Genomic DNA, 25,969 nt, shown 5'->3' with positions numbered 1-25,969 from the left:
AAAGGCATATCCCTAAGGGACTCCATTGATGACTTCACTTCATGTACTCACTTTTTATACTGTTTGTCTCCTGTCAGATAACCAACTTCAGAGCCAGTTTTGTAGGTTACCACTGTTGCCTGCAACTTCTAGTTACAAATCACAGTTGTTCCATATTTTCTCACTTTATCAATGATTGACTTCACTGTACTGTGAGATATATATTCTGTGCCTTGACAATTTTCATATATCCATGTCCCTACCTCATCACAGATCTGCTTTGAATGTTCCTTGGTTTTGATGGTGTAAAGTTTTCTTGGAAATTAACTACCTACCTAAGGTAGCTTCCAGCTATAGGCATATTTGTTCTAACAGCATATGAAACTCTTTAATTGCACTCCAGTCAATTAATTATGTACCTGAAAGAAGAAAGGTGGGTACTTCAGTGGTAATTGAAGTCTGTTATATTATTAAAATCATTTTCTACATTTTATTTAAAAAAATGGAAAAATCCAATCCCTTTTTTTTTTTTTTTTTTTAACATTGACATTATAGAGTACTGGTTTCAAGTAATTTAATTTGATAGCACGATTTTTTTAAAGGAATAAGAAAACAAATTTGAGAAAACTAGTATCGCAAACAGAGTGTTTTCACATTGCTGTGCCATTATGACATTATCCATATTTGTATTTATTGTAGTGGAAATATCATGTTAGGTACTGTATTTACATTTACACTTTGAAAGTTTGTGTTTGCATAGGCCTTGATTTTTATAGTAGCCTATTTAATATTAATTTGAGTCCCATTTCAGAAACATATTCTTAGTTGCTATAGTCATAGTTTATGATATGCATACCCAAAAAGGCATAAATAATGTTACTCAATAAATTATTACTTCACTGGCATATCAAGTAAAAAATACTTATAAACTAAGTCAAGCATAGCAATAGGAAGTTGATTACTGTACAGTTATAACTAAAGGAAAAAGCAGATTTAACACTTATATTACAGGAAATAGAAGTTGTTTTTTTCATTAAATATTTTCATCTTTCATTTTACAATTGATTTCTGTAATCTTAAATTTACTAGCCAGTTCCATATAGCCTGTTTGAAGGTCTCTTTATGCTAGTACAATACACAGTGTTATTGTTTAAAGTTGTAATGAGTTGTTACTGTGTCTCTCTATTATGCTGTAAACATGGAAACATTCAGACATTTTTAAAACTTACAAGTTTAATTGTTTAATAATAACAACAGTGATTCAGTTAAATTTTATTGTTTATCTATTTACATCCACCACATTCTATATTTGTTAAATGTGAGAACTGATAAACGTATTTCAGATCATTGTTTTTTGATTATAGGACTATAATAGATTGGTTTGCTTCATCTTGTCTGGTTAGATTTTGATAACCGATAAAATGTTTCTTCTTTTGTTGTCATAGAAACAAAAGCTTTTAAAATATACAGTTTATCCCCTTAGCACATGTCGATTTATCTGTAAACTGGAAGATGGACATCTTGTGAAAGCTTTAGTTTCCTTAAAAAAGGATGAATTTTGATTTGGTTTCTCAGTACCTCCACGCTTACTGAAGCAGAACTAAACCCCATAACTTTGTCTGTTATATCCACAAGAGTCTGAAATACATGTTTAAAAAAAAATCCTTCTATCGAGAGCTGTAAGCTAAAGTTATTTTTTTAACAATTTCCTACTGCCTTTTATCACAAGCTAGACACTATGCTTTATTTTTGCTTTACATAGACTGTGCCATCTAAACTGATTACTGAAGTTCAGTTATCTTTTGGAATTGGTATAAAATTAGTTATTATAGGAGACTGGTTATCCCTGCAATCTCAACTATATTTGCCTGGATTTAATTTTTTTGCCTGGTCTTGTCATTGTAGAGTTTTTTTACATTCTTTCTGTGTCTTAATGGACTTTTTCTGTGTATTAAACTTTGCTGTCTCATGCCATAGATATATGCTTGTAAGGTTATGCATGAGTTTGTGTGGCTGTGTACCTGAGTATCGATTCAAAATAGTTTGTGGTGTGTGCTGCCAGTAGTGAATTCAGGAAAGGAAATTATGAGTTCAGTATTGGATTAATATATCAGTAGTATCAAGAATGTGCAGACAATATTATTCTGATATTCAATTGATAATGGTATACAACTATGTGTGACGATGTGGGTTCTGGCTCCATGCTCCCTTGGCTGTTTGGGAACCCTTGAACCCAACACCGTCGATAATGAAACCGAGTGAGCCAGTCAGTGAAGGCAAATAATTGAGCATCTGAACAAGGGGATGGTTAAAAGTGAAAACAGTGCTTTTATTTAAAAAACAGTCAACAAAACAAACAGTGTTCCATAAATAGTACAGTTTCAAAGTTCTTCATTAAATAATCCAATAAAAAGGTAAAACGTGGAGGTTAAAATATTAAGAAAAAACAATCCTTTAAAACCAGAGGTTAAAATCTTCTCATGGAAGCAGTCAACAACAAATCCGGTGCATCGTTTATTAGCGTCTCACCTGCTTATCCCGTTTGGGCCAAGCAGCAGGCAAGACGCTCTCTGCAGCTGCCCTCCTCTACACTTTCACGAGACTGGAGACCTCCTGATCCCTGGCTCCGGTATGGCACTCATCCCAGTCCCCGAGACTTGATATCCACCAATGACCAGGATGCACACATTGGGGACTCCACCACCAAGCCTCCCGACTTCCGCTGCCTTTCCGCGGTCTTCTGCGGCTCGTCGCTTTCCTCTAGGCACTCCCGCTACCTGGGCACTCAGCGGGAGCAACCTCAACTCAAACGCCTGGGTGTCGGCCTAACACCCAGCTTCCTCGCAGCTGCCCACGAGCGCTCGATCGTGCGCTCACCACATGCACGCACGCGTGTCTGTCTCTCCGGCACCGCCTGCTTCCACACTCGCTCCCTGTAACCTCCGTCCTCTCTTTTCCTTTCTTTCCTTTTCTCATCTCATTCTTATTTTCCTTCTTTCCATTTTTTTCCTTTTTCCACACAACCGACTCGCGCTTCTTTTTAAAACGTGAGGGGCCATCACAGCTGTAGCATTAGCCACGGGAGCAATCACAAATGTGGGCAGTTCCTCACCTGTGCACACAGTGAGAAACGCCCACATCGACGACTGCCCCGCGGCTCGCCAACGCGCCTCACGAAGCCGCCTCGGGTGCAGTGATTATTTAAAAATGGCCTTTGCTCAACGAGCTGTGGACCCATAACACCACACTATGAGGTATTAGTTTTGGTCTGTACTGGGGTATTTAATACTAAATACTAGGCATGTCTGAGATAATAAACCGTTAACACATTAGTTTTCATTATGTGTGTTTCAAAGTTAGTGGTACAGTATATTAAATTTCATATATTTTCTTTTGCAGTCAAATATACTGTATAGAAAATGCTCACGGACAGCTGGTGAGAGATTTAGACTTCAATCCAAACAAGCAGTACTATCTGGCAAGCTGTGGAGACGATTGCAAAGTTAAATTCTGGGATATTAGAAATATAAACGAACCTGTGAAGAGCCTAGAAGAACATTCCCACTGGTAATGAAGCAAATTGTTTATATGTGGAAATAAACATTTATTATAGATAATTGAATAGGCTAAAATTACCAATTGATTGCCATATTAGGTAAGAAGCCTTTGTTATTTTTTTATTATTCAAAACTTGTAAAAAATCATGTTTTTAGCAGGTTTTTCTTTTAATTATTTGTATTTTTACTTTATTGGATATATTGCAAGTAAAATCTTCCACATGCAGAGTAGTTTGTGATAATCATATGTGTTATCTAATCATTAACAGTGATGAGTTCAGAAATTAAACCTTCGAAATGTAAAACTTATGAGTAAAAAAAAAACAATCATCCAAAGCACAAAAACAATTTCTCAGGCTGCCAAAACAGATTTCTCAGTTCTCATCCAGTTATTCATTAGGTCTTGTTATGTAAAACATTTGAATTGAGAGATGCTATACTTAGTTCTTCACATAGCAGGGATACTTTTTCTTTATCATACAAATTTGAAGGATTTTTGCACTCTTAAAAATCAGATATATATGTTGGTGTCCTTGACATACTTCAGAATTCAAGCATTGTAACTGTACAATACTCGTGTTTAGAACAAGGGATAACTACTACTTCTTATTAAAGGTAAGACACATTCCCTAATACTGCTGCTTATGTGCAAAATCGTGTAAATGGTGACACACTGTTTGGATCTGAATTTTGTTATTTGCATCATTCTTCTGTTCCAGTAAATCCAAAAAATAAATGTTATAATTAGTAGAACAAAATACAGAATTTTTTGATCAATTGAGGAAACAATTTTCTCCACTTAGAATGACCTTCAACTCTAATAGTATTACTTTTCAAATTGTAAAAAATAACACCATCATATCATGAACCTTTGAACTCTTAAAAACATTTCTGTAGATTAAATAATATAAACTGTAAATTTGGTATGCAAAAACATAAATTTGGTATTATATTTGTGAAATTTATTAATTTTAGGGTCTGGAGTGTGAGGTACAACCACTCTCATGATCAACTGGTACTGACCGGTAGCAGTGACAGCAGAGTCATTCTTTCAAATATGGTGTCCATATCTTCTGAGCCTTTTGGCCATATTGTGGATGAAGATGAACTGAGTGACCAAGAAGACAATCATCAAGATGAGAAGTAGGCATTTTTATAATACATTTGAACTGTATGCATACTTTGACTAAACTCATTCATCATATGCTTTTAATTCTCTTCATCAGTAACCTCCTCATTTATCTAACATGAGAGAAATCTACCAAAATAATAAAGATTAATTTGACTATCTATTCATAGATTAAGCTAATGAATAATAATATGATACCGTTAAATTTATGGTTAGTTCTTTGTTCTCACATAGTGTCAGGGGTCGTAATTTGGATCTAACAATTAACAGAATTACTATAGAATTACTGCTCATTTGTCTATTTAAAAATTCCTTAAACTTCAGTCTCACAAGTTTAGAGCACAGTTTTCAATTAAGCTATTCAAAATAAAAACACCCCAGTAATGTAGCCACTGCATATGACTTGGAATTCAAGTGTAAAGAAAATAAAGAAACAGCTTCTTGTTTTATGCTCATCTTTTCTAATTAGCCACAAACCTTGGTCTTTGCTTTTTCAAGTACAAAATTTCAGTATAGAGATGTGTAGAAATTATTTTGGATATTGGTGCAATAAATATGATTGTCTGTTGTTTTACAGCATTTAAATTAGTGTGTATTCCTTATGTCTAAAACAATTCCCACTTTTACCAAATAAATTCTTTCCTGTTCTGTTACATTTGATTCAACAGGCAAGTTGCATAGATTGGAGGAGCATGATTTGCCTTTGCAGTGATAAATGTTTTAATTGTAGGGCCATGATTTTCATTGGTAATGCACATAAGTTCTGGTCACTTTGCTGAGGGGGGCAAATGGGGGTTTGTTTGAAATTGTATAGTGCATCCGGAAAGTATTCACAGCGCATCACTTTTTCCACATTTTGTTATGTTACAGCCTTATTCCAAAATGGATTCAATTAATTTTTTTCCTCAGAATTCTACACAACACCCCATAATGACAACGTAAAAAAAGTTTACTTGAGGTTTTTGCAAATTTGTTAAAAATAAAAAACTGAGAAATCACATGTACATAAGTATTCAAAGCCTTTGCTCAATACTTTGTCGATGCACCTTTGGCAGCAATTACAGCCTCAAGTCTTTTTATGATGCCACAAGCTTGGCACACCTATCCTTGGCCAGTTTTGCCCATTCCTCTTTGCAGCACCTCTTAAGCTCCATCAGGTTGGATGGGAAGCGTCGGTGCACAGCAATTTTAAGATCTCTCCAGAGATGTTCAATCGGATTCAAGTCTGGGCTCTGGCTGGGCCACTCAAGGACATTCACAGAGTTGTCCTGCAGCCACTCCTTTGATATCTTGGCTGTGTGCTTACGTTCACTGTCCTGCTGAAAGGTGAACCGTCGACCCAGTCTGAGGTCAAGAGCGCTTTGGAGCAGGTTTTCATCCAGGATGTCTCTGTACATTGCTGCAGTCATCTTTCCCTTTATCCTGACTAGTCTCCCAGTTCCTGCCGCTGAAAAACATCCCCACAGCATGATGCTGCCACCACCATGCTTCACTGTAGGGATGGTATTGGCCTGGTGATGAGCGGTGCCTGGTTTCCTCCGCTTGGCATTGACGCTTGGCATTCACACCAAAGAGTTCAATCTTTGTCTCATCAGACCAGAGAATTTTGTTTCTCATGGTCTGAGAGTCCTTCAGGTGCCTTTTGGCAAACTCCAGGCGGACTGCCATGTGACTTTTACCAAGGAGTGGCTTCTGTCTGGCCACTCTACCATACAGGCCTGATTGATGGATTGCTGCAGAAATGGTTATCCTTCTAGAAGGTTCTCCTCTCTCCACAGAGGACCTCTGGAGCTCTGACAGAGTGACCATCGGGTTATTGGTCTCCTCCCTGGTTAAGGCCCTTCTCCCCCGATCGCTCAGTTTAGATGGCCAGCCAGCTCTAGGAAGAGTCCTGGTGGTTTCGAACTCCTTCCATTTACAGATGATGGAGGCCACTGTGCTCATTGGGACCTTCAAAGCAGCAGAAATTTTTCTGTAACCTTCCCCAGATTTGTGCCTTGAGACACTCCTGTCTCGGAGGTCTACAGACAATTCCTTTGACTTAATGCTTGGTTTGTGCTCTGACATGAACTGTCAACTGTGGGACCTTATATAAACAGGTGTGTGCCTTTCCAAATCATGTCCAATCAACTGAATTTACCACAGGTGGACTCCAATTAAGCTGCAGAAACAACTCAAGGATGATCAAGGGAAACAGGATGCATCTGAGCTCAATTTTGAGCTTCATGGCAAAGGCTGTAAATACTTACTGTATGTACATGTGATTTCTCAGTTTTTTTATTTTTAATAAATTTGCAAAAATCTCAAGTAAACTTTTTTCATGTTGTCATTATGGGGTGTTGTGTGTAGAATTCTGAGGAAAAAAATGAATTTAATTCATTTTGGAATAAGGCTGTAACATAACAAAATGTGGAAAAAGTGATGCACTGTGAATACTTTCCAGATGCACTGTATAGAGTTATTAAATAAGTAATTCATTTTAATTCAAGGTTAAATATTCCAATACTAAAATAAAAACAATACTTCATTAAAGAGCTTCCTTTCTTAAAAATAAAAATTGATCTCTTTTGATTATTTATGCATATGATGGCAAATATTTTCAGTGCATAAACTATAAATGCAAAACCAGCAATCATCTCTGTGTGTGGTGCATAATACAGCAGAAAAAGTTTCCTTGTCACATTTAAAAATCACTGCCTGTAGTTCCAAAGACATTATTTTTTCTGGAAAATTCCTTTTGCCTCCCAACATCTGTCCCTTTTCAGGACTTCATTGAAATGTGTTAAAATTCCAGCCATGCTAAAATGAGAAGAAACTTCAAAGTTATTTTTATTTTACAAGTTGTGACTCAGGTAAGATATAAGTTAAATGATAACTGCAGTTGTATGTGGGATCCTCATGTCTGGATGACTTTTACACAGGAACCTCCCATTTTGTCCAACATTCCATGTATAGGTTAAACTTATTGATAACTTGAACGTGACCAGGAGTTAGTAAATGTGTATTGGCACTCCATCCATGGTTGATTGCTACTTTGCCTTTGAAGCTGCTGGATTAAGAGTTTCTAGTAACCCAGGGTTGCAAAAAAACAGAATAGTCATTAAAAGTGTTTACAGCCAGGCAAACCCAGTTTAACAGAAGAATCTTTTTTTAATTGGATACTGTTTCACAATTGAAAAAAATTGAATTGAAATATGATGTTCCAGACAGCACTTGTGTAAATGATGTTGACTTAATTTTTATGTCCGCTACGGCCAAATAAACAGAGTGCAGTTACAGTGTATTCCCACAAGGCAAGTTTGTTCCGTACTGTGCCCAAATGCAATTGTCATCCCTTTCTACTACAAATGTTAGCAGATGTGACATCAACCATCATTGTGTGGGATTTCCTCTGTCCTACTTTAGGAAGGAACTTTTAAATGGTATAACCCAGGCTTCACTCCCTTTGTTGCAGAGTTCAAGTAGTCCCCATAAGGTCCTTGTAAATACCTGTGTGTTCAACATCCAGGATAGGAAGAAGAAGATTGTGAAAAAGTATGAAGGCATGGATTCATGTCTAAGCAGCTCACAACTGATCTTCTGTCATCAAACATTTTGAAAATTGCATTTATCTGTGAGTTAACTGTGAATATACCATTAGCAAGGGTGCTAATAGTGCGTTGCCACACCCACTGGTGGAACAGTGTGAGTTTTTTCACGATGGCTGGAGTGTCAATCCTGCAGTAGAGCATAGCAGGGCTTTTATTCATGAGTAATTTACTCTTCTATGTAATAATCTGAAATTCAAGCCCAGGTCCTTGATACACCAACAGTAACCACTATTTTGTTTGCTAAACCTTTAAAAATTCTATCACCTGGAGAATTAATGATATCAGCATGTTTGCCATTAAATATTTACTGAAACTTTTTGTTTTGGTTAGGAAGATGTAAGCAAAGGTTTTAAGTATAACACTGTGATGTGTAAGGGTTATTCATAATCATTATTTTATTTACAATGAGAATCCAACTGACAGGGTGGATCTGACAGGGAGTCGAGATGAGTAAAGTGTTAGAGCTGGAGTACTTCTGTACTCTATTTGGTCATGATCAATACTTTGGCCAGGGTCACCAGGGCTGTTGTCAGCTAATTCAGGACTTGCCAAGCAAGCAACCACTGCAGTAAGCTACCCATGTTTGAAGGTTGCATGTTAGAAAAGAAAGCATAAAAACTTGGACAGCTGCATGGAATGCCAGAGCTCACCTATGGACAAATGGAAGACTTCACTCTAGCCCATGCCTAGGACAAAAATGGTGACGAGCCACCTGGAGCACCAACCTTCCTTCGAAGCCAGATTCGGGAGGAAGAGCACGAAGCTCTGTAGGGAGGAGTGGAGACGGAAAGAATGTGTTGTGTTTTGTAAACATTGTACCTTGTTGCTTGCAAGATGGTATTTCAAAAAGTGTAGGGATCAATTTTCTTAGCTCTTTTTCTGCTTCATCCGAAGAACTAAAAATGTGGAACTTGCCTTGAATATCCTCTTTCAATTTACCACTATTTAATGCTGTAAAACATGGCACATTTAGCAGCTGTTGAAGGTGAGAAATCGGAGAAAATACGAATGTGGTTATTTTCAAATATAATCTCTTGTTTAAGTCTGATAAGTGACATCAAATTTAATTTAGATTATAATTTGTTGAAACATACAATAAGGCTTCTAGGTTTTGAGGTATTCGATCCACATATGCGGTAAGCTGCTGATCTCTGTGTCTGATTTAAAGTCCTCTCCAGTTACCTTTGATAATAATTCAGCTATGAATTTCACTGGGTTTGAACTTTCACAGTTTTTAGGGAGACCTTCAATTCTGATATTTTTTTATATCCATCTTCCAGGTAGTCTGTCTTCAAGCACTTCACAATTGGATATTGTAGCCATTGCTTTTTCGTCAATGGCGGCTATCAATTGTTCAACGATTTCAATACGAGTCTTAAACACTTACTTAACATCTTCAAGCTGAGCAGCAAGTGCTCTAAATTTATTCTCAAACTTAATCACATTTTCCTGTATTTTTCTCAACCATAACTTTAGCTGTCTTTTCCGATTCTTTCTGAACCCTTTTTCTACCACTAATGCTTGTATATACAGGATTCCTCTGGATGATAGTTTTAAAATAATGGAAAAATAACACCACTGCTAATGGAGTTCCATCTTAGGCATCCATGTCCCGAATCATGACCAAATCTCCTTCCCCTTTTCTTTAAACCATATGGTGTTCTTACTTTTAAAAACATTTAAAGTTGGTTATAGATGGCAGTATGGAATGTGGATATGACATGCTTAGTTTTAACTTTTAAATACCCAGTACTTTTAAGTGAAAGTGTAAAATTTACAGCTTCTACCATGATCTTAACTTTACATTTCTGATATATAAAATGTTGTAATTTCCCTATTTTTCAGCTTTGTTTTCAGTCGTCTTATTAATCTTATGATTATGTGATACTCCTGCAACTTAACAGTCACCTTTAATTCCAACACTCTTAATGCCAGAGGTACATCACAAAATAAAGGAAACACTTGAGTAAATTATACTGAAAGCAGATACTTCTGCACAAGTGTGGTCATTGAGATAATTAAACAATTAATATCCCATCATGCCACAGATCAAGTATAAAAATGTACCTCATTATCTTGGCAATCAAGACTCAATAGTTGAGATCTCAGTGACTTTGAGAGAGAGAGAGAGAGATGTTTTTGAGTCATGCTTGGCAGGAGTTTCAGGAATTAACTCTAATCAGCTTACTAATGTTTCACAGAGAATGCAGCTATAGTGATGCTGGCATGGAACTCAGAGGGGAAGAAATCACAAGCTATGGGCAACATTAGACAAAAATGCAAAGTTGATTCAAAGGATATAAGGACAAACTAACAATTTTTTATCATTCATCCATACATACATTTGTCTTTTATTACCCACTTAATACATTTCTGAGTAGCAAGGTCCAGTCTCTTTCCTTGTATCGGCAAACAGAAAGCAAAAATCATTTGGACAAGAGTAAGTCTGAATCATTTGGCAGAAATTGAAAGTTTAATGGTTGGAGATGGAATTTGGTGGACTCCAAAATGTATATCTCTCATATTTTACCTAAAAATAAAATAGTCTGTACTCTACTAGTAAGTGAAAAAAATGATCTGGCCAGTTGAGTCCTCCTTTACATTGTTCTTAATAATTAGCTTATTGCATATTTTTTGCTTGTCTGTGTCATTAGCTGCACTTAAACAATGAGGCTCAGATGAAGATAGTAAATCTGTATTTGCAAGGGAGTGTAAACGTACTATTTTGTTGAGATGTTATGCCCCAGCATGAGTAAAAATTACATGTTGCTTTCAAAGACATCTTGGTCAGCTGAGGTGAATAAACCTGTTTGGTCATTTGACTCAAAGCTAAGTGTACCATACTCTGACAGACCTTGAAATGTAGAATAAATTATTTTTTAAATCCAAGATACATTTGTTTAATGTAAATAGATGAACAAAAAGGTTGCTACCAAGTAGCAAACGTTTACAGCTGATTCCAGGGTCCTCAGGGAAAAATATAATAAGAACAAAACAGTAACCAGCCATAGCCTGATAAATTCTCATTCCTGATGGCTAACAGTAATAAACAAATGATGGGCCAAGTGGTGTATACCCTTAGTACCATGTGCCCTGTTTACCTGACCCATGCACTAGTGTTAGCACTGCATGAAAAGAGGTGTATCTGTACTAGGAAACTCCTGTATACACCACTGATTTTCGGAAGTATCTACAAGTACCACTGAGCGTACACATCAAATTCCACCAACCTAGGATACTTCCGGATTGATACCAATTTGGATGTATCTTGCTGAGGGATTCTTCCATGGTACAGCCATTTGTTGCCTTGGCAAATAATCCACTCAAGGCTCTTTCAAGGAGACATTCACACCTCAAGAACCATTTGCATTTTACACCTCTGCACAACTCTGCTGTTCTACATTGGTCTTTTATCTCACCATTGATTGGTTGATTTAAAAAAAAAAAAACACTCCCACAACCCTGACATCTATTGGGACATTACCCAGTGACTTTCCTGTTATTATTTGATTGGTCACACTTTTTATTTAGCTCAACCCAAGCCCTCATAGCTTAGTGACTTGATTGGTTATTGGGCAGGTATGTAGACGGACCATATACACTCCCCACCCCCACCCCCCACTGTACTATACACCCCCTGCATCATTTAAAAAATGAGAATACAATTGATTCAGAAATGTTTTTATTAAAATAAAACCAAACACTAATAAATATACAACGTAAGAATAAGAAAAAACTGAAAATATGGAGAAAAAATGTGCAAATATGACAGTGCAAGTAAATTAAGAGCAATGAAACAAACTGAAATAAACACATGCACCAGTGCTTATCAAAGTTCCAAAAATGAATCTTCTTCTGGCCCAATTCCATCAGCTCTTACACGCTGACGGTGTGTAAGAGCATAGCGCATATCCGCCTCCAATCTGGACTGAAGCTGCTGGCAAAGCTCAGACAATTGTGGGTTCCTGTGAGGTGGAGACCTCACAACCCACACCGGTCTTCCATCAACAATGGCATCCTCTTCATCGGACATCAGGTCCAGAATTGCAGTCTGCCACAGTTCTCTCTCTGCATCTGTTTGGATGACTCTAGATCTGGACTCCAGCAACTGCAAAACACACCATATGTTAACCCCTAAAAACACCCAGAGATGTACCAAACTATATATATATATATATATATATATATATACTAATAAACGGCAAAGCCCTCACTGACTCACTCACTCACTCAGGCTGAAGGCTGAAATTTGGCAGGCTCATTCCTTACAGCTTACTTACAAAAGTTGGGCAGGTTTCATTTCGAAATTCTACGCGTAATGGTCATAACTGGAACCTATTTTTTCGTCCATATACTATAATAGACTTCTGCTCGATGCCCGTGGGAGGCGTAATTTAGTGCCTGCCCATATAAGGCCGTCCGTCAGCGGCAATCCAATAGAAACACTGCCGCTAAATATTCACGGGTGAAGGACTGTGCTTATGCAGAGGAAGATGAGATGGTCAGGGTGGTGTTTGGCACAAACTCAGCGAAACTGCGAGAGAAACTTTTAAGTGCCGGGTCTTAGCTAACATTAAATACAGCCATCGACATCGCACGAGATGGCACCAGCACAGCTGGGAAACTTCGATGCATGTACACCGAAGCGCTCACGTGAACTGGCGCAGTGCACAGACAAAAGCAACAGTTCCAAAGAGTGCTGAACAAAAACCGAATTACACAATTGAGAAGGCAGCAAAAAAATATGAAGCGTCTGATACATACAAGCATATTCATAAGTACAGCTACTACGGAAACAAAGCCCACGGTGGAAAAAGTCAATGTCCTGCTAAAGGAAGACAGTGTAAAAAAAACCTGTGCATGCAGTGTGTCATGTCTCAGATAAAGAAGACGACGAGCTGTTTATTGATGCAGTAAGAAACGAATCGATGAATCAAACCTGTTATCTTTACAACGATTGACAAACACGGAATGTAACTTGAACACAACACATCCTACAAATATGAACCTGATTGAAAGAAATAATGATAATCAAATCCTTGATGACAGCAACACTCATAGCACTCACAAAACAATAACTGTATATTGACAATCATGTTACGTTATTTTTAAAATGTTCCCTTTTCTTTGTCATAACTTCTTTAACACACTACTTCTCCGCTGTGAAACATGGGTATATATATATATATATATATATATATATATATATATATATATATATATATATATATATATAACCCGATCAACATACTCTCAAATAGACATGCCACACGCCGTGGTGCAATGGTAGAGGCTTCGCCTCTAGCGCCGTCATCCAAGGTTCGATTCCCGAGAGGGGATGCACCGAGTATGTACGTGCGCTTCCCGATTCATTTTACCTTCGCATCCCCTTGGTTTGAGAAAATATGCGGATAACGCAGAATCATGTTACGTTATTTTTAAAATGTTTCCTTTTCTTAGCACAAGCACAGCTGAGAACCTTCGATGCATGTACTCCATAGCGCGTTAAAAAAAATAACGCATTTAATCACACTTTCAATTCCAAGCAAAGGGGAACTTTTGTCAATGCATAATTTCCTGGTACATCGATTACATTGATGCACACATCAGAGCTACAAAAATGTTAGAGTCGAAATAAAGCGCGTTCCTACGACTGATCGGAGGAAAGTTTCATTTCAAAAGACTACCCGACGGAAGCCTTGATAAAAGCATGGTTTTGTGCACACTGAAAAGCAAGCAAAATTAGATGCATTACAGAAAGCGGACTTTTTGGCTCCTACTGGGGATCATTGGACTTCTGTGACCGTTAGTTATTCTAATTACATCTAATTACAAAATGTTCAATGATCACACTGTTTTAGCCTAATGTACAAAATAATTTTGGCTAAGGTTACTCAGAGTTTAAAGATGAGGCTGGTCAAATTACCTTTTATGTTTCTGACTTATTTTTTTAAGAAGAAAAACTGCACTTTATGTTGAAATTTTGGTTATTATTATTTAAAGACAATACCATTCTGAAAATGTACTTAAAGTACTTAAAATACAACTTTATTTTTAAGTCTGCCCAATTTTAGCCAGGGATGATATTTTTGTTTCTTTTTTGAATTGAAATGCAGTTTAAAAGCATTTTTTTTTCAGAAATTAAAAGAGCTTGAGTTTACAATATTCATGTCCATGTCTATTATTTGATTCTGTCACCCACTAAAACCCTTTTAAATTAAAAAAAACATTTGCGATTTGGGGCAAATTTTCATGTGTGATTACATACGATTAATCAAGATTAATTATTACACAGCCTCTAATTAATTAGATTAATTTTTTTCATCGAGTCCCACCCCTAATATATATATGTAGATATATATATGTAGATTTGTATATATATATATATATATATATGTGTATATACAGTATATATGTAGATATGTATATGTATATATGTGTGTGTATATATGTCTGTATATATATGTATATATATGTATATATATATGTATGTGTGTGTGTGTATATATATATATCTATACTAATAAAAGGCAAAGCCCTCACTCACTCACTCACTCACTCATCACTAATTCTCCAACTTCCCGTGTAGGTAGAAGGCTGAAATTTGGCAGGCTTATTCCTTACAGCTTACTTACAAAAGTTGGGCAGGTTTCATTTCGAAATTCTACGCGTAAGGGTCATAACTGGAAGCTATTTTTCTCCATATAATGTAATGGAGTTGAGTTGGAGATGGCGTGGGGGGAGTTTCGTGTGACATCATCACGCCTCCTACGTAAGTACGTAAGAACAAGGAAGAACTCCAAACAGCGATGAGCACAAAACGCCATTTCACAATTGAGAAGGCAGAAAAACATTATGAAGCAAATGATGCATACAAGCATATTCATAAGTACAGCTACTGCGGAAACAAAGCACGGCGTGAACCGTAAGTTTATATTAAATTAAGTTCATAGACAGGCTGCCACTAGCGTTTGTAATTTAGTGCCTGCCCATATAAGGCCGTCCATCAGCGGCAATCCAATACAAACACTGCCGGTAAATATTCACGGGTGAAGGACTGTGCTTATGCAGAGGAAGATGAGATGGTCAGGGTGGTGTTTGGCACAAACTCATTGAAACTGCAGAGAAACTTTTAAGTGCGGGTCTTAGCTGACATTACACGAGATGGCACCAGCACAGCTGGGAACCTTCAATGCAAGAACACCAAGCGGCTCACGTGAACTGATGCAGTGCACAGACAAAAGCAACAGTTCCAAAGAGTGCTGAACAAAACCGAATTACACAATTGAGAAGGCAGCAAAAAAATATGAAGCGTCTTATACATACAATCATATTCATAAGTGCAGCTACTGCGGAAACAAAGCACACGGTGGAAAAAGTGAATGTCCTGCTAAAGGAAGACAGTGTAAAAAAACCGTGCATGCAGTTTGTCACATCTCAGATAAAAGGAAGGCGAGCTGTTTATTGATGCAGTAAGGAACTAATCGATGAATGAAACCTCTTATCTTTACAGCGATTGACAAACACGGAATGTAACTTGAACACAACACATACAAATACGACCTGATTGAAACAAATAATGATAATCAAATCCTTGATGACAGCAACATTCAATAACACTCACAAAACAATTACTGTATATTGACAATCATGTTACGTTATTTTTAAAATGTTCCCTTTTCTTTTCATAACTTCTACTTCTCCACTGCGATACGGGTATATATATAAATGTATATATATACCCGATCTACAATACATACTCGCATAGACAAGCCACACGCTGTGGCTAATTGTAGAGTCTTAAGCCTCTAACGCACATTCGAGGTTCGATTCCGAGAGGGATGTACTGACTATGTATGCGCTACCGATTCATTTTACCTTCGCATCTCCTTGGTTTGGGACGTATGAAAAATATTAGGTTAACGCAGAATCATGTTACGTTATTTTTAAAATTTTCCTTTCTTAGCACAAGCACAGCTGAGAAGCTTCGATGCATGTACTCCATAACGCGTTAAAAATGCATTTAATCACACTTTCAATTCCAAGCAAGCGGGAACTTTTGTCAATGCATGATTTCCTGGTACATCCATTACACTGATGCACACATCACAGCTACAAAAATGTTAGAGTCGGAATAAAGCGCGTTCCTACGACTGATCATTTCGACTACCCGAGCGAAGCCTTGATAAAAGCATGGTTTTGTGCACACTGAAAAGCAAGCAAAATTAGATGCATTACAGAAAGCGGACTTTGTGGCTCTTACTGGGGATCATTGGACTTCCGTGACCGTTAGTAATTCTAATTACATCTAATTACAAAATGTTCAATGATCACACTGTTTTAGCCTAATGTACAAAATAATTTTGGCTAATGTTACTCAGAGTTTAAAGAGTAAGCTGGTCAAATTACCTTTTATGTTTCTGACTTATTTTTTAAGAAGAAAAACTGCACTTTATGTTGAAATTTTGGTTATTATTATTTAAAGACAATACTATTCTGAAAATGTACTTAAAGTACTTAAACTACCACTTTATTTTTAAGTCTGCCCAATTTTAACCAGGGATGATATTTTTGTTTCTGTTTTGAATTCAAATGCAGTTTAAAAGCTTTTTTTCAGAAATTAAAACAGCTTCAGTTTACAATATTCATGTCCATGTCTATTATTTGATTCTGTCACCCACTAAAACCCTTTTAAATTAAAAAAAAACATTTGCGATTTGGGGCAAATTTACATGTGCGATTACATACGATTAATCAAGATTAATTCTTACACAGCCTCTAATTAATTGGATTAATTTTTTAATCGAGTCCCACCCCTAATATATATATATATATATATATGTAGATTTGTATATATATGTGTATATACAGTATATATGTAGATATGTATATGTGTATATATAGTATGTATATATGTGTGTGTATATATATATATATGTTTATATATGTGTCTGTGTGTGTGTGTATATATATATATATATATATATATATATATATATATATATATATATATATGCCAGCAACACTCATGACAATGACAAAACAATTACATTGTCAATCATGTTACGTTATTATTAAAATGTTTCCGTTTCTTTTTACTTCTCCGCTGCCAATCACAGGTATTTTGCTATATATTTATATATATATAAATAGATAGATATGACAACAACACTCATATCAATGACAAAACAATTACATTAACAATCATCTTACGTTATTTTTAAAATGTTTGCTTTTCTTTTTCATAACTTCTTTAACACACTACTTCTCCTTTCTTGGCTGGTATTCTGCTATATATATATATATATATATATATATATATATATATAGTGGTGTGAAAAACTATTTGCCCCCTTCCTGATTTCTTATTCTTCTGCATGTTTGTCACACAAAATGTTTCTGATCATCAAACACATTTAACCATTAGTCAAATATAACACAAGTAAACACAAAATGCAGTTTTTAAATGATGGTTTTGTATTATTTATGGAGAAAAAAAATCCAAACCTACATGGCCCTGTGTGAAAAAGTAATTGCCCCTTGTTAAAAAATAACCTAACTGTGGTGTATCACACCTGAGTTCAATTTCCGTAGCCACCCCCAGGCCTGATTACTGCCACACCTGTTTCAATCAAGAAATCACTTAAATAGGAGCTGCCTGACACAGAGAAGTAGACCAAAAGCACCTCAAAAGCTAGACATCATACCGAGATCCAAAGAAATTCAGGAACAAATGAGAACAGAAGTAATTGAGATCTATCAGTCTGGTAAAGGCTATAAAGCCATTTCTAAAGCTTTGGGACTCCAGCGAACCACAGTGAGAGCCATTATCCACAAATGGCAAAAACATGGAACAGTGGTAAACCTTCCCAGGAGTGGCCGGCCGACCAAAATTACCCCAAGAGCGCAGAGACGACTCATCCGAGAGGTCACAAAAGACCCCAGGACAATGTCTAAAGAACTGCAGGCCTCACTTGCCTCAATTAAGGTCAGTGTTCACGACTCCACCATAAGAAAGAGACTGGGCAAGAACGGCCTGCATGGCAGATTTCCAAGACGCAAACCACTGTTAAGCAAAAAGAACATTAGGACTCGTCTCAATTTTGCCAAGAAACATCTCAATGATTGCCAAGACTTTTGGGAAAATACCTTGTGGACTGATGAGACAAAAGTTGAACTTTTTGGAAGGCAAATGTCCTGTTACATCTGGCATAAAAGAAACACAGCATTTCAGAAAAAGAACATCATACCAACAGTAAAATATGGTGGTGGTAGTGTGATGGTCTGGGGTTGTTTTGCTTCTTCAGGACCTGGAAGGCTTGCTGTGATAGATGGAACCATGAATTCTACTGTCTACCAAAAAATCCTAAAGGAGAGAAGCGATCTTGGGTGCTGCAACAGGACAATGACCCAAAACACACCAGCAAATCCACCTCTGAATGGCTGAAGAAAAACAAAATGAAGACTTTGGAGTGGCCTAGTCAAAGTCCTGACCTGAATCCAATTGAGATGCTATGGCATGACCTTAAAAAGGCAGTTCATGCTAGAAAACCCTCAAATAAAGCTGAATTACAACAATTCTGCAAAGATGAGTGGGCCAAAATTCCTCCAGAGCGCTGTAAAAGACTCATTGCAAGTTATCGCAAACGCTTGATTGCAGTTGTTGCTGCTCAGGGTAGCCCAAACAGTTATTAGGTACAGGGGGCAATTACCTTTTCAAACAGGGCCATGTAGGTTTGGATTTTTTTTCTCCCTAAATAATAAAAACCATCATTTAAAAACTGCATTTTGTGTTTACTTGTGTTATATTTGACTAATGGTTAAATGTGTTTGATGATCAGAAACATTTTGTGTGACAAACATGCAAAAGAATAAGAAATCAGGAAGGTGGCAAATAGTTTTTCACACCACTGTATGTGTATATGTATATATATATATATATGTCTATATTTGTATATGTGTATATATACAGTGGAACCTCGGTTTGCGAGCATAATTCGTTCCGGAAACGTGCTCGCAATCCAAAGCACTCATATATCAAAGTGAATTTCCCCATAAGAAATAATGGAAACTCATATGATTCGTTCCACAACCCAAAACTATTCATATAAAAATGATTAATACAAAATATAAAGTAAAATACATAATACAAATTAACCTGCACTTTACCTTTAAAAAGAATCATGGCTGGTGTGAGTTTCTAAATTCATGTGGGATTCCACCCAACGGGACGACACGCGGAAGAGCGTCCCAAAGCAATCGCAGTCTCCCAGCGCTGTAGCAGTTCGCCGTATAAGCGCATCCAAAAAGATTGCAGACATGCTATAAGCGCCTGTCGTCAATGGGTCATACAAGGAACATTATAAATATCCCGCTACAATAAATAACAGCGCTGTTGCTGTTTCAAGCTGAATAAAGCTGGTGTTAAAGTACTGAGACTCAGCTTCGTGTTTTGGGGAGCAAGATGGGGACTCGCACTTCACAGCGCACACACACAGTCACAATGCTGTAGTAAACTGTATACGCTCGTAAGGATGTTGACTATATGAGTGAGGCACACAGACTCGGACGGAGAATAGGAGACGATTGCCAGAGAGAGAGAGAGAGAGAGAGAGACGCGCTGGGCGAGCGAGATAAGGAGAGAGAGAGAGAGACGCTCTGGGCGAGTGAGATAAGGAGAGAGAGAGAGAGATGTGCTGGGAGAACGATATAAGGAGAGAGAGAAAGAGAGATGCTCTGGGCGAGCGAGCGAGATAAGGAGAGAGAGAAGAACCATCAGCTCAGTTGTGATCACATGACGCTCAGCACACAAAGTGTATCCATACTACTCGTATTGCAAGACATCGCTTGTTTATCAAGTCAAAATTTATTAAAAATTTTTGCTCGTCTTGCAATACACATTTGTAAACCAAGTTACTCGTAAACCGAGGTTCCACTGTATATGTATATATATATATATATATATATATATATATATATATATATATATATGTATATATATATGTTTATATGTGTTTATGTGTATATATATATATATATATATATATATATATATATATATATATATATATATATATAACACTCATGACAATGACAACACAATTACATGGTCAATCATGTTGCGTTATTATTAAAATGTTTCCTTTTCTTTTTCATTACTTCTTTAACACACTACTTCTCCGCTGCAAAGCGTGGGTATTTTGCTAGTATATATATATATTAATTTGTACACTTACTCGTCGCTTCCTTTGTCGGTTTTTAGCCCCTATCTTAATGGAGTCTCTTAGCTGGGACTTTCCTGGCTGAGACGAAGAGTATTTCCTCTGCAATGTCTGCATCTGCAAAAGTCGTCTTCAATTCCTTCAGCACATATGTCATTACTGCCTGGTTATGAGGTGAACTTATTCTGTGTGGAAAGAGAGTAGTGTCATTAATTACATTTAAAATGATTACATAAAACCCCATACATAGCATATAAAAAAAACACTGCTTACCCAGTTTGTGGATCATATTTATGCGGACTGTTTTCCGAATTATGGAGGCGCCTTACAGCTTCCTGTAACATTGAATTAAAAACCTTTAAAAGCTTTAGTAGATACACGCATACATGCATAGGAAACAAAGAATTTTCAAACAACATCGTATAATTTGGACGTGAGAAACTGTTAAATAAGCTAGACGCAAGGAACAAAAGTAGATGTGTAGCCAAGCGCTAACTTAGGCTAACTTGGCGAGGTATAATTTTCTACTATATTGTCGGCTAACATAAAGCTCAACTTACCGCAATGCCCACATTATGCGCCCTCTTGACTCTTTTAAGCGCATGGCTTGACTCTTCCTGCGGTCTTTGCTCGCCGAACTTGCGCTCAAGCGCATCAAGACGCTAGATAGCCTCTTCGAGAAGAGCAGTATGTGCAGCCTGCTTCTCTTGCAAAGCCTCAAGCTGAAGTGACAAAGCATTCTGACCGGAGATCAGCTGCTTCATTAAGTCATTCATGCTCAGTGAACTTGATGCTGGTTGCTGACCCTTAGTCACAGGAGTAGAAAAGCTTAGGTTTCTTTTGCACGCCATCACAAGTAGTATTTCGTACTTCCACCAAGTCACAATTCAGACGTCACCGACGTAATGCACGGAACTGTTTTTGAGTGGACGCTTTACAAATACAACCATTCGATACATTCCATGACACCCCGCCCACCCCAGTCAATGAATTGTTTGTATTTATTCTGGGGGAAAATATCATACTGGACATGTTGCCTGTCATCATGGAAGGGCGCTTGAGGTCATCTGTGGATCTGTTGAGAAGAAAGAGAGCCCGGCGATTTTGTGAACACCGCAATGAAATTGTTTCACATGCCAATTTTTATCGTCACAAAAAAATTATTTTTTGTAATGGAGCCTGGATCAAAGATGATACAACCCAAGACAACTCAAGAGTGGAAAAATACACAGAGTTAGAAGATTATGCACGTGATGAAAGCCTTGATTAAATGTAAACCTTCACAATAAAACTTTTTCATGATATTCTGAAACAACGTTTGTTGCATTCCTCTTGACTACTATAATCCACGAAGTGTCAGACACATGTACAAAAGTAATTTTCACACATTAAAAAAGGTAATCATGTCTATTGAATTTAAATTATTTTGAATGATGTACACATTTTCTCAAAAACACAAATGAAGCTATCCTAATATTAAACGTATGTAGTAAACACATTTGTACAGACTGGGTGTTTTATCCAGTTTTTATGTACAATAATGAAGTATCTGCTGTCCCATGGCTAGTCCCCCCACTCAGCTATGATAACAAAGACAACACCTCTACTTGATAGTCATTAACATATGAAAGGCTCTAACACCTCACAGCCATGACACCTCATTGCTAGCTGTGAGGATTCCTTGAAACTTCCACCGATTCCTGTATACATCCACATACGTAAGGTATCTAGTTGTTTCACAAAATTTCTTTTTGCATGCTACCTTTCCAAGCACTCTACCTCATACATCTGGCAAACGTAGAGTTTAGCGGAGATTTCCCATACCATATTTGTCCGGATACAGCTCTTTTCATGCAGTGTAGGGTGAAATCTCATGGTTGGTTTTTCCAACTTTTTTGGAGGCCTGGTTCTTAGGTCCTTTTCAGTAGCTGGATAGAAAACCATTCTTCAGTGACTTCATTTTCCAATATAAATTTCATTGTGTGCACATCATCTAGATTAGGAGTTTTTTTCTTAGTGTACCATCTGCAGGAATTGAAATGTTCTGAAGTGCCTCCATTTTTTCAGCCTTAAATTGTTAACCAGTGTGCTTCTTCGTGCCGGTCCCAAGCCTGGATAAATGGGGAGGGCTACATCAGGAAGGGCATCTTGTGTATAATTCTGCCAAATAAATATGCGGATAACAATTTTGGATGATCTGCTGTGGCAACCCCTAACGGGAGCAGACAAAAGAAAAAGAAATAGTTAAGCACAGAACTCTTAAATAAAACTGAAGGTTGAATTTCTTCTTGTACACCCCCATTAAATATCATTAATTAGGTTAACAAGGTATTAGATATGTTTTTTGTTTCTGCATGTCTTTTAAATTTTCTAATTTACATGAATGTTTTTATTTTCTAATGAAGGCACAATATTGTGGTTTTATATGGAATAAAAAATTAGCCTCAAATTCCCACATCAAGGCTTGAATTTCATATACAGTATGTCAGAAAGGTTAGATATCACATAGAGGTAACAACAAACGGGATTTTTTGGGCTTTGTAGGATTTCAGCATAGGGTTTCTAACAATGTCTTGTGTATATATTAAATTTTTTCTCTGGGTGTGTCAGTCGGTTAACTACAAAATTAACACTGCTTCAGACCAATACTAAAAATGTAAACATTATTATGTATTGCATTGTGAATTAGTTTATACCAGAATAATTCCGGATATTTTCATGTTACACAAACTTTTTAAAGCTTATTTTATAACCACACATATTTCAAATTGGGCTTGTCACACAATCACTTTGTCTGGTTTGTGACATTTATAGTTCTGAGATTGCATCAGTGTATGGAGGAGACATTAACTAGTTAATAACACACACTAATCAAGTCAAATTTTAAATGAAACAAACTCCTGATAGTTTTCTTTTTTCAAAATCTTTTCATGCTTTTCTAGATTTATAGTCATTTTAAGTCTACCTTTGTGAATAAAATGTATTACTAAATTAAACTTACCCATTTAAGATTATTGTTATTTCAGAATTATTGTGAAGCAAGCCTTTGTTCTGTTCTTTTCAGGCTGACTGATATATTTGATCAGGCGTTGCTATTACTCATGCCAGTCTGCTAATCCAGAATTTGCCCCTGAACTGGGCAGTAACAATTTTACATAACTGGTGACTGGATCCTGTTTACTCCCATATTATCCAAATCCAAATTTGTGTTTTCACCATGTTTGGTACATTTTATTTATTACAGTAATGAACATTAGTTTGATTTCAAAAACACAACTAATGACATAAACATAGTCTTTGCTGATTCAGTATTTGGTATTATGTCTCAGCAGCCCTGCTAAGTGTGCATCTCTGATATTGTGTGCTTCCATTAACACATGACATATCAATTTTAACTGAGTAAGTTTGTTTTAAAGTGGATAGGGGGTTGGATTCACAACTGTTCGAAAGTGGAGCCTAGTTCATTTATCAAGGCTATGTGTGTATGATGATATAATAAAATGTAATTTAATCTGACCCTCTATTTCAACTTCTACATGTAGATGTGCATTCCCTTAAGCACCACTCCATAACTGCTTCTGCACCACAGGTTGAGAACCACTGATCTAGATGATTAATAACATTTGAAATTATTTAAATACATTGCAGTAACACTAGTCATTATACCATTATTTCAACATAAATTCTCACTTATTCATGTAGCTGAATAGGTTTAAATAATTAAAAGGTTTTTTTCTTCTGTTTACAGTTTTATGATCCAATACTGGTCCATGTATTTGTTTTTGTTAGTATACGACCTGACCAACTAGACCCTAAACTAGGGTTGCCAGATTAGAAAATTTGAAATATGGGACACTCTTAAAATCTCCCTCTATATTACTTCTATATATATACGTTTATACATGCCCCCTACACACCCAGACCAATATATTATATAAAAGTAGAGACATAAGTTAAAAACATAAAGCAAGGATTTTAATGGGTTATGAAGAAAATAAAAGTAAAATCATTTGAAAATTATTTAACACCAGCTAAAAAAAATTCTGTAAAAGTGTAATCATTTGAAAATATTTATTTAATACAGACAACAGAGAAATATTATTATTATTTAATACAGGCAGTTAGAAAAAAAGTGGGCCATGGCAATTAGTAACAACACACTTTGTTTACACTGTATGTTGCAGTGCTGATACTGAACTGCACAGCAGCACAGCTGGAGAGCAAAACGGTAACAGTGTCACTGTCCTCAGCCAGCCATAACAACTGAAGTTGCAAACAGGCAGCAAATACTAGTTTCCTCATTACATTTGGGTTATTTTCATCAAGAGAATCTGAGAAAAGAAAGGATAATTACTTATAAAGTTACAACTAAGTACTGAAAGAAAGTAGTAAAAATATATTTTTATTACGAAATTTGAAAATGGACTAAGTAAGGGAGATTTGGGTGTCCCTGAAAGGTCAGTATGGGACAGGGGTCAAAATTATGAAATAAGGGATGTCTGGCAACCCTACCCTAAACAGTTTTTAGCTATTCACTTGGTGGAAGTTTTTCGTAGATTTTGGTAGATTCACTTGGTAGATGTTTATACAATATCACACTTTACATTTAATTGAAGAATTTTAATACAAATGTAATAATTTGTATATGGCGATTTTTGTTTATTTTTTTCATGCCTAATTTATTATAATTCTTGTTTTTTCTGTAGAATCAAAGAGCCGCTTCAAGATAGCATCATAGCCACCTATGAGGAACATGAAGACAGTGTATATGCCGTGGAATGGTCTTCAGCAGATCCTTGGCTCTTCGCATCTTTAAGCTATGATGGAAGGCTTGTTATAAATCGAGTACCAAGGGCACTGAAATACCGTATATTGTTGTAGCATTATAAAAGCAAAATTATAATATGTTATATTTGGACAGGAAAACTGCAGTCAAATAAAATATATCATTATGCAACAGAAACAACTTTTTTTTTTCAAAAGTGTATATTATCATTACTATCAGAATTTTTAAAAGATGACCTTTTCAATTATTACTCTACTGAAATATCATTTGAATTTATTTATATGAAATGTATAAGGATTCAATTTAAAACATAAAATTAATGTTCACAATATGTGCAAAATATGGAAAAAAGAGTTTTTAATATACCTTCAGAAAACAAAGATATGGAAATCATCATGGGAAAAAATTTCTGATGGTCCAAAGCTAAATCATTGTTCACATATTGGTTTTACAAAGCACACTGACATCTGTTTTGGAAACCACATTGTAGGCAATCTGTTCACACTTGTTTTTCATGTGTTGTCTAGAGTTCATATTACATCAGCTTCCTTAAAAAAACAAAAAACTAACAGATGATTAGAACATTCCTTATTTGGCTAAACAATGCTTATGTGCTTGTTCAGTGAAGAAAAGAAAGCAGGGAATGGTGAGATTTAACTGACAGTGATTGGCATTGTACGATTCTAATCAGCAGGGCAGCTATCAAT

The 25,969-nt window shown here is 36.4% G+C and overlaps 1 protein-coding gene across 1 annotated transcript in view; it reads left to right on the top strand.

The window, feature by feature from the left end:
* eipr1 (EARP complex and GARP complex interacting protein 1) overlaps window positions 1–25,436 on the top strand; it is an 86,296-nt gene extending 60,860 nt beyond the window's left edge. Inside the window, exons 7-9 of the mRNA XM_039748839.1 lie at window positions 3,379–3,546; window positions 4,512–4,679; window positions 25,183–25,436. Of these exons, the coding sequence (XP_039604773.1) occupies window positions 3,379–3,546; window positions 4,512–4,679; window positions 25,183–25,357 (511 nt within the window). The 3' untranslated portion in view covers window positions 25,358–25,436. The remainder of the gene's footprint in view (window positions 1–3,378; window positions 3,547–4,511; window positions 4,680–25,182) is intronic.
* The last annotated feature ends 533 nt before the right edge of the window (window positions 25,437–25,969 follow it).

Source organism: Polypterus senegalus, chromosome 3 (assembly GCF_016835505.1).
Source record: "Polypterus senegalus isolate Bchr_013 chromosome 3, ASM1683550v1, whole genome shotgun sequence".
In the NCBI taxonomy this organism is placed as follows: Eukaryota; Metazoa; Chordata; class Cladistia; order Polypteriformes; family Polypteridae; genus Polypterus; species Polypterus senegalus.
Note: the sequence above shows the minus strand (reverse complement) of the source record. Positions and strands in the feature narration are given on the sequence as shown.